Source organism: Physella acuta, unplaced genomic scaffold (genome assembly GCF_028476545.2).
Source record: "Physella acuta isolate Inbredline_101_S28 unplaced genomic scaffold, ASM2847654v3 ptg000916l, whole genome shotgun sequence".
Classification (NCBI taxonomy): Eukaryota; Metazoa; Mollusca; class Gastropoda; family Physidae; genus Physella; species Physella acuta.
The window spans coordinates 267,921-282,828 of record NW_026732433.1 but is presented as its reverse complement, the minus strand read 5'-3'; the positions used below and the strand labels follow the sequence as shown (position 1 = coordinate 282,828).

General features: G+C 38.6%; 1 protein-coding gene across 1 annotated transcript; it reads left to right on the top strand.

Moving 5' to 3' along the window:
- The first annotated feature begins 366 nt into the window (after window positions 1–366).
- On the top strand, window positions 367–13,512 carry LOC131953321 (uncharacterized). Its single transcript, XM_059316460.1, has 4 exons — window positions 367–541; window positions 2,591–2,749; window positions 4,724–5,149; window positions 13,393–13,512. The coding sequence occupies exons 2-4, from the start codon at window positions 2,609–2,611 to the stop codon at window positions 13,510–13,512; spliced, it is 687 nt and encodes a 228-aa protein (XP_059172443.1). The 5' UTR covers window positions 367–541; window positions 2,591–2,608.
- Window positions 13,513–14,908: the final 1,396 nt, after the last annotated feature.

The following is a 14,908-nucleotide window of genomic DNA, read 5'->3' as shown; positions in this document are numbered from 1 at the left end:
GTGTTCTTTGAGTTTCGGAACAAAGTAAAGTTTAGGATTGAGTTTAACTTACACAAAGTCTAGGTTTAGGATTTGCTTTCACATAGTCAACTTGTTTTCCTGTTAACCGGGAATACACAATAATTTCGATTAAACCACCAAAACCAAAACATTTTATTACTCAACAATTTTTTTCAAATAGTTGTTACAGACTTTGTCATTGAAAATGAAATTGAAATTGAACGCTTTGATTTCAGTAGGCGTGTCCTCAGATGGCAGTACACGGTCATGCGCAGTCGACCAGCGTCACGGAGAGAAGCCCGCTAAAAATGGCGGAGTGGGCTCATGGACCACGAGACGGCGCGAGCCGTGACGTAGTACGCACTGACACGGATTCTATTTGCACGGTGTCTGTTTACCGTCGAGGGGAAATAAAATCTAATGCAGGAATTTGTCGGCTCGACCGTGGTTTTTAGTTTACTTTGGAGTATTTTCGGTGCGCATATTTCATTCATTCTTGGTAGTGATTTCAATCGGTTTTTCCTTTTTTTTTTATAACACAGTAAGTTTTGTTGAATATTTTTTTAAAATTATTTTTCCTGACCTTAGGGTTAATTATGTTTTAAGACCCCTATATAAAAACTAACATAAGAACATTTGTTTTAGCGTGTTTTTAAATTTAACTTTTAACTATTGTTAAAAAAACCCACAACAACACAGCTTTGTAGTGTTTATTTCTGTAGTTGTTGTCATTTAGTCTATATAAAATTATGTTTTCTATATTTTGTTGTTTGTGGTGTCATTTAGGCCACACCTTTTTTATTGTTAGATTTTGTTGCTGTTGTCTTTTAGACCCTACTTGACCAAGCTATGTACTATATAGATTAATGACTTCGTAAGTCATGAATAAGCAACGGACCATCAACTAATTAGCAACAGGTGGTGGGGGTGACGGTGGGGGGTGCAGGTACTTAGGGTAGAAAGTAATCAGGTGATGCTAAACACAATCAAACACATGTGTTAATTAAACAACAGGCGAGATTTTTTTCTGCGCGTCGGTCGAGGGGTGGAACAGATGACAGTAAACGCGAATGCCGTCTATTCGGTTAACATTAATGAGCAAACTCAGCTCTATCTGGTACCCTTCAAAAGTTGGGGGGGGGGGGGAATGAATAACGTGCACTTTCGAGTTTATCGAACAGGTAAACTCTACTTCATCTGCCCAGTGGACCGTCAAGTCTTAAGACGTCCATTCATTTTTATCGGATACGTGCTACAAATATATGCGTTAATTTAGCCCAATGAAGCTTGTCAGTGCACGCCATTAAGACGTTCTAAATAAAAACTAAGAGCTTTGATGCCTAGCAGAGCAAACACCATTACAACATAAACGTGTTAAACTCTGTTTTACAAAACACACGCTTAAACTCTGTTTTAGAGAACACACGCTTAAACTCTGTTTTACAGAACAAAGGCTTCAACTCTGTTTATAGTAGAAACGCTTTAACGATTAAAAAAAAAACAACTAAAGATGCCCGGATGTATAGGACGCACTGCTCACTCGACACGCGTAGGACGCCGTGAGCAGAGAGCTGGCATCCTTATCTTTGTATTTCGAGCTATTTTAGTTTTAATAATCTCTTTTATCTACGTTTTTGTAAAAAAAAAAATACAACAACAACGCACTTTTCTTAACAATATATACGTTGAAAATATAACATAGATTCTAGATCTATTTGAGAATAAATCGTGTTAGGTTACCTATGTGACAGAACAGGGACAGTGGGGGTAAGAGTTCGTAGTTTTTTTTTTTTTTTTTTAGGACACAACGGTTTATACTTTTACTAATGCCAGCGTGTGTATGTGTGAGGGTAGGAGATGCACATATGCTGGACATACGTTGGAGCATCCGTAAAACGAATGTATGTGTCGGTTGATTTATGTTGAATACGTCTGTGTGTCTCCTAGACTTTTGTTGACACCATTGTGTCCTTGTGTCTCTAGTGAAATACTAATGTGTCCGTGTGTCTCGAATATTTTTTTATTAACACCATTGTGCCTGAGTCTTCTATTGCTTTGTTAACAAAACTGTGTCTGTGTCCCATACAGCTATGTTAACACCAATGTGTTCGTGTGTCTCCAATATTTTTTTGTTACCACCACTGTGTCCGTGTGTCCCCAGGCTCTACTGGAATGAGGCATGTTTCCCCACTGTGTCCGTGTGTCTCCTATCACTATGTTACCACCACTGTGTCCGTGTGTCCCATAGAGTTACCACCACTGTGTCCGTGTGTCCATAGAGTTATGTTAACACCACTGTGTCCGTGTGTCCCATAGAGTTATGTTAACACCACTGTGTCCGTGTGTCCCATAGAGTTAACACCACTGTGTCCGTGTGTCCATAGAGTTATGTTAACACCACTGTGTCCGTGTGTCCCATAGAGTTATGTTAACACCACTGTGTCCGTGTGTCCCATAGAGTTAACACCACTGTGTCCGTGTGTCCCATAGAGTTATGTTAACACCACTGTGTCCGTGTGTCCCATAAAGTTAACACCAATGTGTCCGTGTGTCCCATAGAGTTAACACCACTGTGTCTGTGTGTCCCCAGGCTCTACTGGAATGAGGCATGTTTCCCCAGTGTGGCCGGTGGCGAGCCCGCAGAGACGGCGTCTGGCTACTGGTTGTCATAGCAACCGTTTCCACGCTCGTCTCGCTTCACCTAGGTGACAGGTTGTCCTGGTTTGCATCGAAACCGGAAGTCAAAGAGGTAATTTGTTTTTATCATTCTTTTTAGTTTTGCTCTTTCTGCTAAAGAATATAACATCTTTTTGTAGTAAATTGAGTCTTGAGTGTACCGATTTTTTTATAATAGACTCTATCGAAAATTGTAGTTAGTTGTTGTTAGTAGTCTTATGGTCTTATGTCTAGTTTTATTGTTTTATTGTCAGAAATTAGGGTTATGCTTATGGTAGGACTAGGGTTGGGGTTAGGGATAGGGTTAAGCGTATGGTAGGACTAGGGTTGGCGACAGGGTTAGGCGTATGGTAGGACTAGGGTTGGGGTTAGGGATAGGGTTAAGCGTATGGTAGGACTAGGGTTGGGGTTAGGGATAGGGTTAAGCGTATGGTAGGACTAGGGTTGGCGACAGGGTTAGGGATATTGTTAGCATTGACATTAGCAAGTCAAATCAGCATTTAGTTAACTACCAGTAACCTAACACCCCTTTTAAAGAATATTCTATTATTGTGCCAGTATCGGACACTGGTATAACAAATACACCAGGTTTGTTAAAGCCCAGTAGAATTGTGAGGTGTAGGTGAAAGAAAAGGGGGAAATTTTGTTTGGGGGGTGGGGGCAACACAATATGAGGTTTATCTCCCTTGTAAGGTAGGCGTGGCTATGACGTCATGGGAACATGACCTCCCACTGCAAGTAATTTTCCATTAGCCAGCAATTAAGCTGCCCGTGGCTTTCCTCGAGAAAGCAGAACAAAGACGCACTTCTCGCGAGCATGGTGTTGTGTTTAGCCGTACCTTCTCAGATTTTAATCCCTCTCCCGCCCTCCCCACCCCTTCGTGCTTCTCTTACAAGGCTCAGTTCAAATTTAAAAAAATGCTGAATTAAAAACATTCACAGAGAATATGAAACAAATTATGGCTTTTTAAAAATAGCAATTACATTCGGAAAGCCAGTGCTAATTTTTGTTCCTAAAATAGCTGCCAGTGTTGAATATAATTTTTAAAATACGCCCATGTTTCCTTGCTAATTGAAACAATCTTTGTTGATCAATGTGAAATTTTTGATTATTTGATTATAAAGCACAAGCAATCTTTATTTTTGTTTCCTTATATGTCCATACAATCATTAAAAAAAACAACAGCCGGATATCACCAATAGTATATTAGTGGCTATTTCCTTGTAGCAGATTTTTACAAGGTCGTAGGTCTCTGGCCTAAAAAAATGTTTGGCTTTTTATGATAATGACTTTGTTTTAGGCTAATGACGAATGGTAATTTATCTTCCATTTTTAATTTTTAAAAAAATAATGAAAGCTTACTAATTAATATTCATCAACATAAAAAAATAAAATAGAAAAAAGTGAACGTATTATATTAACGACTGAGCTACCGAAGCATCTTTTTCTGTGAAGTAGTTTTGTTTTTGAGAAACTAAGAGATATTAACAGGGATTTAATCTCATGCTATTTATGAAAACCAAGTCATTTGATGTTTATGTTTGAAAGATAAACATTACATCAAATGGGATCTTGTCCAGATAAGCCCCGCCACTAATGCAAAAAGTGGATGGGCAGAAAGTTAAGCCCCGCCGCTAATGCAACAAGTGGATGGGCAGAAAGTTAAGCCCCGCCACTAATACAACAACTGCATGGGCAAAAAGTTAAGCCCCGCCACTTGTGATCTATTACTGGTGTCTAGACATTTGAATATTTAAACGAACATAAACAACAACTCATTAACAGTGGTAGGGTTGGGGTTAGGGGTAAAGACACCAAAATACAGAATTTTTTAAAAATGCAAATTATAAATGGCATTTCTCAATTGCACCCTTTTCAATAAAATCTAAATTATAAATTTTATATCCACTTTTTAAATAATTTTTTTTTCGATGGCGGGGGTTATCTTTTTGGCTGGGTTTATCCAAAAATATTCGTCAAATGTAATGAAAATAATATAATTAAAAAAAGTAAAACATTTTTTTTTCGTATTTCCTACCCAAGCAGCTCAACCGTGACGAGGAGAGATTGCTGGACGACCAAAGGTCATTAGGTGACAACGAGGCTCCCTACGTCACACGGGACAATCAGGTCATTAGTGACGTCACGCGCATTAGCCATCGTAACTCCTCCTACCCTGACCTTGGATTAAACAACTCCGGGCTTCACAACATAGAGAGTTCTACTAGAATCACGGGCGGTGACGGTTCTCACATCGGCGCTGCCCACCCACACCATCCTGACCCCGACACGAGAAACTCGGACACCTCGAACCCTGCAGGAGCGGGCACTCCTACCTTATCAGCAGGACCGTCTCAACCCCCAGGGCTTGAGCCCTACCCCGTCCCTAGATATTTTGAGAACCTTCCAGGACCTAACACTACACAGTCTCACCAGACAGGGACCCCTCCCTTACACGATTGGCTGACTCAGGTAAAACAACAACACAACTTTAAAACCCGAAGCTAACTCGTGTGTTTATCTTGTCCGATTACAATAGCCCCCTTTGTTTTAAAAAAATTAAAAAATATATTCAAAACCTCCCCGTAATCAAAAGACGACGATTGTGTTATAAAAGAAAACAAAACATTATTTCTTTCGTGTCATTCAAAACCTCCAATTTTAAAACCACCAAGGCTATTTTTACATCATTTAGGAAGCCATAAAACAACATCGTTGTAGTTTAGATTTATCGTCTGTTTCCTGTAAAAAAAAAAGAAGTCTGTCTTATATTTCCGCTTGCTGTACAAAATTCATAATTTACTTCTGTAAAAACTTAAAAGAAAAACGAATGAAAATTTGAATAAACAACACATAAACGCATTGTAAGTTTAACAAATTAGAAGACATCAGCTAAAATTGAAAATGTTGCCAGATTTCTCACGTATCTAAACAACCTGGGCTTAACTGGCAAGCCACTTAATTCGTCGCTGGGTTGTTTTGGAATACTAGAGCCTTGTTTGCATCCGCTGTAAACACCGTACAAGCGTTTTATTTAGGAGAAGGTAAAAAAAATTCCACTTGGCAACATAGATAATGGCTTGATCTGGCCAACCTTTCTCCGTCACTTGGGGTTACAAATGATTATCTGTGGCTCTTTATTAAAAGTGGTCTGTGCTTTATTAAAAATAAAAAGTTTAGAGCTAATTAAGCTCGAGGTTATTGTAATGTAACACTTGGCTAAGGACTTCAGTGGCTATTGTTGTATGATGAATGATTTGTGGTTGATGTTTGTTCATGGCTAATGTTTTGTAGTCTTTGATAAGTATACTTTAACGAATGGAAAAAAAAAATTGAATTTTTATGGTCTATGACTGACATAACCTTAGACAAGACGTGTGTATTGGTCGTGTGTGTGTGTGGGGGTGGGTGCAGTGTTTCTTCCAGACTTTTTTCTCCGGGGGGGGGGGGGGGCACTTGAAATTTTCGGGGGGCGGTAGACGTTCTTGGGGGGGGGGGAGCGGACACTGTTAAAAGTATATATTTTCTATATAAATTATATAATTTTAATTTCGTTCGGGGGGGGGGGGGGGGGGCAAACGGCCCGAAGAGATGACTGGAAGAAACTCTGGGTGGGTGGGGGAGTTGTATTCATAGAATCCCGCCATAGACCCCTTGACACTTGACCCCTTAAAAGACACTAAACGCGCGCACACACGCATGCACACACACCCCCTCACACACACACACACACACACACACACACACACATATATATATATATATATATATATATATATATATATATATATATATATATATATATACATAAAGCAGGCCAATGGGTACATGACTTATGACTTGCTACTCACGCTCTTATGTTTAATGGTAATAGTTAACGACTAGTCTTTAACAGCAGATTAGCAGATTAAAAAAAAGATTAAGATATTTAAGTCAGGTACTTTGGCCAAATACGTGGGACTAAGAGCTCTGGATTAAGGACAAACGATGCCCAAAGGAGTAAAAAAATGCTTACAAGTTGAGAGCTAACGTGGCGCCTAGCGTAACGTTCTACGTTTACATGTCAGTTTGGTGAAAAACTGGCCGGCTAAACTCTAAAGACATACATCACTCAGACAGTGTGTCGCTTGTTGGATAATGGGGGCTAAACTAGGGCTTGCTGGGAATAGAGGGTCTTTAAGCAGTATATATATATATATATATATATATATATATATATATATATATATATATATATATATATATATATAAATAATTATAATTTACACTGGCGCCCATATATTATACATACGCGCACATACACAGAAACACACTCACGCACTCATATATATATATATATATATATATATATATATATATATATATATATATATATATACATATATATATATATATATTGTAAGAAATCTTGAATTCCAATCCGCTTTATTTTTTACTTTATCCCTTGACATTTTTATATCAACTGAATAAATTCTTTTTAACATTTTGAATGAACGTAATCCTAATATATAAAACCCCACGTTCGCACATCTCTCTCTCTCTCTCGGAAAAGTGTATAAACTTGGGACAAGAACGCAATTAACAATGACGTCGCTTAATGTTTACACTAAAACACTAAAACAAGAGCACGAAACTGATGACGTCATCTTCCGAGTTTAGAATTTTAAAAAATGAACTATTTCATTCAAATATGATTTAGAGCTATGTACGCTATAAAATGTATACAATACGATTTTATCTATTTGGATTCTAGATCTAGAGATTCTAGATCTAGATATTGATCTAGATCTAGATGTTCTAGATCATCTAGATCTAGAGATTCTAGATCCAGATCTAGATGATCTATAAAGCTAAGTTGGCGGGTGCCCGATAGGGCACTTCCCGGCGCCGCAGGCGCTTCAAATTTGGCAGAATCTTGCCTTGGGGCGACAGAACACGGGGGCCGGTTGGCCGAAAAGTCAACGATGAGGGGGTCAAAACTGACCTCGACTGACCGGCGCCTTATATGGGTGAATTAATTAAGCATTCAAATTCTCAATGTTTTCGAAAGCCTAAGCGAAGCTGGGAAGCATGCCTAGTATTAAAGAAGCCGATCTATATAATACATTTTGTTCTAATGGAGATCCAAATGGGAGATAACCTACAGTTGTTACGCTCTCCCACTGCAGTGTTTAAAAGTAAACTCTGTAAACCCCCAAGTAGAAACTACCACACTGACCCCAACAAAACTTGACCTAACATGAGGGGTATAAACACATTTCCCCATTAAAAAAAACAATAAACACTTGAGCTGTAACCCGATCGCCAGTTATCTCCCTGGCGAGTATTTGTTCGCATGAAGGTAAGGGGTGGCCTCGGGGCGTTGGTGGTAGTCGCCCTTGATGTGAGCCGATACACCTGTGTTCAATTCCCGCTTCCTGCCGGGAAAGATTTCCGCCGAGGGGAAATAACTCTGGCACGCAGGTTCCAATCTTTGACTAGCAGGGTCAGGTACAAACTTGTGATGTAACTCAATCTTTGACAAGCAGGTCAGCTACAAATTTGTTACGTAACACGCTTATTATCATGCACGCGTCGGTGTACTCAATGCTTGCCCCCCCCTTTTTTTTTTACCTTTAACTAGATGCTTATAATTCTTTAAGGCTAAAAGTGTTTGTATCACTCAATGTTTATTGTTTCGTTGGATTTGTGTTATTATTAGTAGCAGAGAAGTGCAATAATTTTTCTTTTATTTACGATTTCTTAAATATATTAATAAATGAGTGTTGGTTGTTATGTTGTGCCATATTCCCCCCCCCTTCAATGCCATCTCACACTACCCTCCCCACCGGTGCTGATACTATTTTTAGAGACCTAACATTCGCTTCGATACGGGGTGGTCTAGCTACCCTAAAAGTCTCGAGTTCGAATTTGGGTTTTTAGTCAGTAGAGCGTGTCTAGTAGAGTCAACCCAGCTCCTATGCATAACGCTGACCACACTATCCCTTCAAATGCCGAGGTCACCGAATCAGTTGAACTCTACTTTACCTGCCCCATAGATCGACAGGTTCAAAAAGAAAACTTGACTTAACTTTTAAGATTTCGTCATGCGATTTCGCCTTTTGGATATATTCCTACTTATGTTTTGCAGATCTCCCTATAATGATAATACACGACATAAGTTTTATCCACTGACTCTCCACACTACTACACATACACCATAGTCTTTTAGTTATTAAATTAAGGTCAAAGTATACTCGTCGTTTTTTTTTCTATTTATAGCACCGGATGACGTCATATTTCTCTTTTCACCTGTCCATCTGTAGGACACCGAGACATGCGCACTAAACATGTCCGCTGTAACCAATATAAAACCGGAAGTCACCGGTTATTGAGTTGCCGGTAAAGGGGAGTATGACTTCCAATTCCACACAACCGTCCAATTTACGCATCGTCAGCCCTTTATCTGGGAATCTGGGTCTTGTGTAGGAAACTATTTTTTGCCAGGGAAGATATTTTTAGCGCTAGTCTGGACGGCAAAACATATTTCAGTTACAATTTTTAGCGATAGATTCTCATTAATGGACGGCAAAACATATTTCAGTTACAATTTTTAGCGCGTCTGGACGGCAAAACATATTTCAGTTACAATTTTTAGCGCGTCTGGACGGCAAAACATACAGTTTTTAGCGATAGAATGGTTGGTAAAACATATTTCAGTAAACATTTGTAGCGATTTATAATTGACTGCAAAACATATTTAAGTTACAATCTTTATCGCCAGAAATGGACGGAAAAACATATTTCAGTTACAATTTTTAGCAATATAATTAACGGCGCATTTTTCATTTAATATTTTTTTTAAAGCGTTAGAAAATATGGCATAGCATTTTATCTGTCAAGAATTTTTTTTTTAATGGACGGCACAACATTTTATCCGTTACATTTTTTTGTTCCAGAACGGACGTTTCCTGTACACCTTATCGTATTTTCTCAACTCAAATATCGTTAAAAAATACTTCCCGTTTAACAAATGACTTTGTAATAGTCCTGTGTCAAGTAACAGCCACCCCCCCCCGTCCCCCAAATGTAGCGTAAGATCACCCCCCCCCCCCACACACACGCACGCACACACACACACAGAGACACAGACAGACACACACACAGACACACACACACTGACAGACTTACAGATACAAATACACGCCCACTCAGACATACACACAGACACACACACACACAGATACAAACACACACAGACATGCAAAACTAAGTTTTTCCGACTCAGGGAGGTGTAAAACGTCGAGATATGACAAAATTTCGATTTTTCGCACGATTACAATATACTGCCTCTATACTTCGTATACAAGAAAGTAAAAATCAATAATTTACTTTGTTTATTTCGTCAACTATTATCAATGAATGACCGCATTGTCCCACATTTTGCGTCAAGAATAGACAAACATAATTCCAATACACAATGATATTTACTATGGACTTCTACTATAGTTTTAAGCTTTAGTTAACTATCACGTTGTTTTCAATCATACCATTTAACTAGTCATTTTAACCTTTAACCAATACTTCATCATCTTGTAGCTGTAAGTATTAGTTTTAAACTAAGGTTTTAGTCACTGTAAAGTAATTTTTATCTTTTTTTTTATATAACTCTTAGCCACAATTATTCAACATTCAGTTTTGAGCCGTAATTACTTAACAGATACTTTAAAGCCATAGTTTCAGTTTTGCATTTTAAAGCAATAATAATTTAGTTTAAGCCATATTTACTTACGACGTAATTTTAAGTTACATTTTAAACTGTTATTTTAAAGCCATAACTATTTAACATGTCGTAAATTTCAAACTGTTATTCTTAAACCACAACTAATCAACTATTTAACATGTAAATTTTAAACAGTTATTTTAAAGCCATAACTATTTAATATATCATAAATGTTAAGCGGTTATTTTAAAGCCATGACTATTTAACTAAATAACACGCCGTAAATTTTAAACAGTTATTTTAAAGCCATAACTACTTAACATGTCGTTTGACCGAGCAGGCGTTTAGATGTAAGCAACCTGTGGGTGCCATGACACGACCCACTAAATCAGTCCCCTGAGGCCAGAGATTTGGTGCCTCTTGTTTACGATATGACCCGCCACTGCAAGAAAACCTGGCTAATCTAGGCAAAAGCCTGGGGGTGTATAACCTTGAACTATGCAGCTAGTCAGCAAACGCAGTTAAAATAAATATGCGATGGTCAATTCTTGAATTGTGAATACATGTTAAAATAACCTTTTGACTTAATCATCGCCTTATTTTATAAGTTTTGCACTTAAGTTCGTCGAGATTTTTGTTTTAATTTATTTTATTTGTATGATATTCCTCGTTTATATCTAATAAGGTCTATTTTTCGTTGGACCATTTTTATTACTTGCTGCGTTACGTTTCTAACCAGGTTACGTCAAGGCCTTACACATTATTTCCTTTTTCGCCAATTATATTTTGAATTATTAACTATGCTCAAACATCAACATTCCCGTCCCCCGTATCCTCTTATGTTTAAGAACCAAAACAAACATTTGTGTTGCATTTTTGTTACAAAATAACCGAAATAATCCCCAGACGTTGTTTGCCGTAACTTATACATTATTTGTTATATAAAACCCAACTCTGTGTCTTACCGCAGCCCTTAAATGTATTAAGACCATATCATATAATAGGGGGTTGTTAAATTGATTGTTTTGAGATGTAAGGGAAATATAAACGAAAGAAACAAATTTCTGTGTCAACAATTCAAGGAAAACAACAACACAGCCCCACTTGCATGCCGCACATGGTTATTATAGTCACGTGATACTATGCCTGTCACGTGATACCACGCGAGCACAGATGTGTACTTGTTGCATGTGGCAATGGGAGCGGGGCGGGGGAGATCGTACACGTTTACAGTGTACAAACATGTACACATGTGTAGGGGAGTTGGGGCATGTAGTGTGAGTGTGTGTGTGTGTGGGGGGGGGGGGGGGTGGTGGGGTGGGAGGGTATTGTTTTCACATACACACACTCGCATACACACCAACACACAACCCGTCGACTAGGCTGTAGGACTCTCACTTTATAGTGACCTAAGAGCAACATCAGACTCTAACGTGATGTGGTGTGTACATATTGCTGTATGGTGACGCAATTAGACACGGATCAGAGACATGTAATAATTCAAACATTTTCTGAGATAATTGTAATAAAACAAATGAGCTTATCATCCGTTCTAATGGCTTCAAGCACCAATGACATCGATGAGAATAATCTAGACGTGAGGATTAAATAATTAAAAAATATTCTGCAGTTGTGTAAAAATGCTAGGTTGTTGTACAAACTTAATTGTGATTTTTTAAATTTACTTTACTAAGGATTTCATGAAATTTTTAATTAAAACTTTTTAAAAACTTTTCGAAAAAATACGAGCCTAAGCCTTATATATTTCTACGGCACATCGTTACAATAATAAAAATAAAGACAGAAGTTCTGATGTTTAACTGTATATAACATAGTAAATGACCAGTTATAGCGTTTTAATTTAGTTTTTTTTTTTACTGCATGGAATAGCGTTGGGTAAATTTTAATTCTTTCAAATGTCCCGAATCAAAATTCACATGGCGAGTAGAGTATAGGATACACAAAAAATAAAATAAAAAATAGTGGTTGACCTAATCAAAGTTTGTAATACAAGTCGGAGAGGTTTATGTGACTAGAGTAGAATTATAGCCTCAAAAAAAATATTTATTTCAAGGTCATTGCTTTTGAATGTTTTTTTTTTGTCATCAACACGTGCAATTTCTGATGTAAGAAAATGAAATGTCCAGAAACATTTTGTAGTCCATGATCTAGTTCTTCTGGGGACTTGGGTTACTCAACACATACAGGGACATAACTCCGAGATATTTGTAACGGATCCCTTTATAGTTATGCATACAGCAATACACTTTGGACCTTTTTGATTGAAAACACATATTTTTGTCCCTTACTTATCGCACGTTTTTAAGTTTATGGATGCTTTTATACATGTGGTAAAGCTTGGATCTATTGAAAAAAAAAACAGCAACCTGTATTTAGAATGTAGTTTATCCCTGTTGAAACATGGTCGTCTCCGAGGGTACTTTAATAACGTTCACAAAACATGCACTTACCCATTATGGGAAAATTTTCATAACTCGGTTTGCTCTAATATGTAGGCCTACTCAAGTTAATTTTTTTTTTAAAGTGCTTTACAAAATTTATTTAGATTTCTTTCATTTCTCTAAGACGAGGAATAGCACTGCGTACTTGAGCTGCAGCTGTAGTTGAATCAGAGGCGTAGCGAGGGGGGGGGGGGACATACGTCCCCGGGCGCCGACCTTAGGGGGGGGGGCGCCAAATTGAAAGTTTGAGTGGGGGTGCAAATGAAAAGTTCGAGGGGGGGGGGGGTGCAAATCGAAAATTTGAGGGGGGGGGGGGTGCAAATGAAAAGTTCGAGGGGGTGGGTGCAAATCGAAAGTTTGAAGGGGGGGTGCAAATCGAAAATTTGCTCCCGAGGGGGGCGCCAAATTGAAAGTATGTCCCCGGGCGCCGGGAAGGGTCGCTACGCCTCTGAGTTGAATAAACCCAAGCACCCCCTGCAACCGTTTTAGAGCATCTGCTGCACTTCCAAATGCCAACTGCTTTTCTCTTCATGGATTCCTTTCCACAAAAGGGACATGTGTATGTGCTGAGTTATCTCCATTTTCTTGACAGTTTTTCTGAGAAAGGCACCAAACCTGGTGCCATACGTTCCAACAATGCCAACTTTATTGGTTCTCTTTGCCATTGTTGAATCGAGGTATTGTAAGATAAAACTCAAGTTTAAATCATCTAAAAAAACCACGCTTCTTAGAGAATAGATCTTTCAAAAATTGGACAATCACACGCTTCTCAGATATTTATTTAATGAACAGACTTTAAATCCCCCTGGTTAAAACAAACTTCATCCTCGAATGTAAATCTGTTCTGTCAAACAACAAAAATGCATCCCTTCGTATAATGTTTTAGTTTTACCTAGTCTAAGATATAGCCACAGAAACTGTCGGATAACAGGGACATTAACTCTACTTCCTGGTTTTAAGTTGATACTGTATTTACAACCAGCGTTGCTTCCCCTGCTGTGTTCTCTTACGTAAAGTGTTGCGTCCCTTATCGTGAGTTTTTTTTTTTTACTATCAGCCTATGCCCTATGCGGCATGGACCGTATATCTTCTAGAACTCACGGCCTTGACCCTTTATCTTCTAGACAAACGAGTGTAACACAAAGCGCGTGCTGACTGAGGGGTGGGGGTGGGGGGGGGGGTTACAGGTGCCGGCGTCACCTATGAACATGTTAGGCTTCACAATAACATCTAAGCTTCCTTGTTGTGTAATGAACGTCTAGAAGACCTACTCACAGAGGCGTAGGGGGGGGGGGGGGCGGGGGGGGGGGGTACATATGTTCCCGGGCGCCGACCTTAGGGGGCGCCAAAATGGGTTGGAAAAACAAATTGAAAGTTTGGAGGGGGGGGGGGTGAAAATTAAAAGGCCGTTCCCGAGGGGGGGGGGGGGCGCCAAATTGAAAGTTTGTCCCCGGGAAGGGTCGCTACGCCTCTGCCTACTCCCCAGTCTTAGAGGTGGTTATAGTTTTAAAATAAATCCAAAAAATTAAGTGATGATAATTATAATATACCAAGACCGCTTTAATCATCGTCAGATCAACATGAACGATGGCATGGGTGGCATTTTGTCTATGCCAAGACTAGAACTATATACAGCGATATTTGCTTATATAAAAGTTGTGTGGCTAGACACAAAATCTTCAAGACCGATAAAGAAACAACAGGTTAATTAACAATCTTTTAAACATGACGCGAAAGAAAGGCTGCAAGTGTCTTTAATTTTATACTGCTGGGTAACTATGAAGGCAAGATAAACGAATAACACGAACACGATCAACACTTGTGACTAGAATTAAAACCATTAGCAACAGCTGTGTAAACAATCTCATCTGCCCTCTCAAGTGTATGGCCACTAAGTGCAAGTTTTAACCTAATTAATTTAATCTTTGTGTCTGCTGATGATTTATTTACTTCTTCATCGAAATGCACTGCTTTATAGATATAGGCCGACCAAGTTCATCAGGAAACGCACCTTATTAACTGTAAAATCTATAATAATAGTTTCGCTGTCTGTCTATCTATCTATCT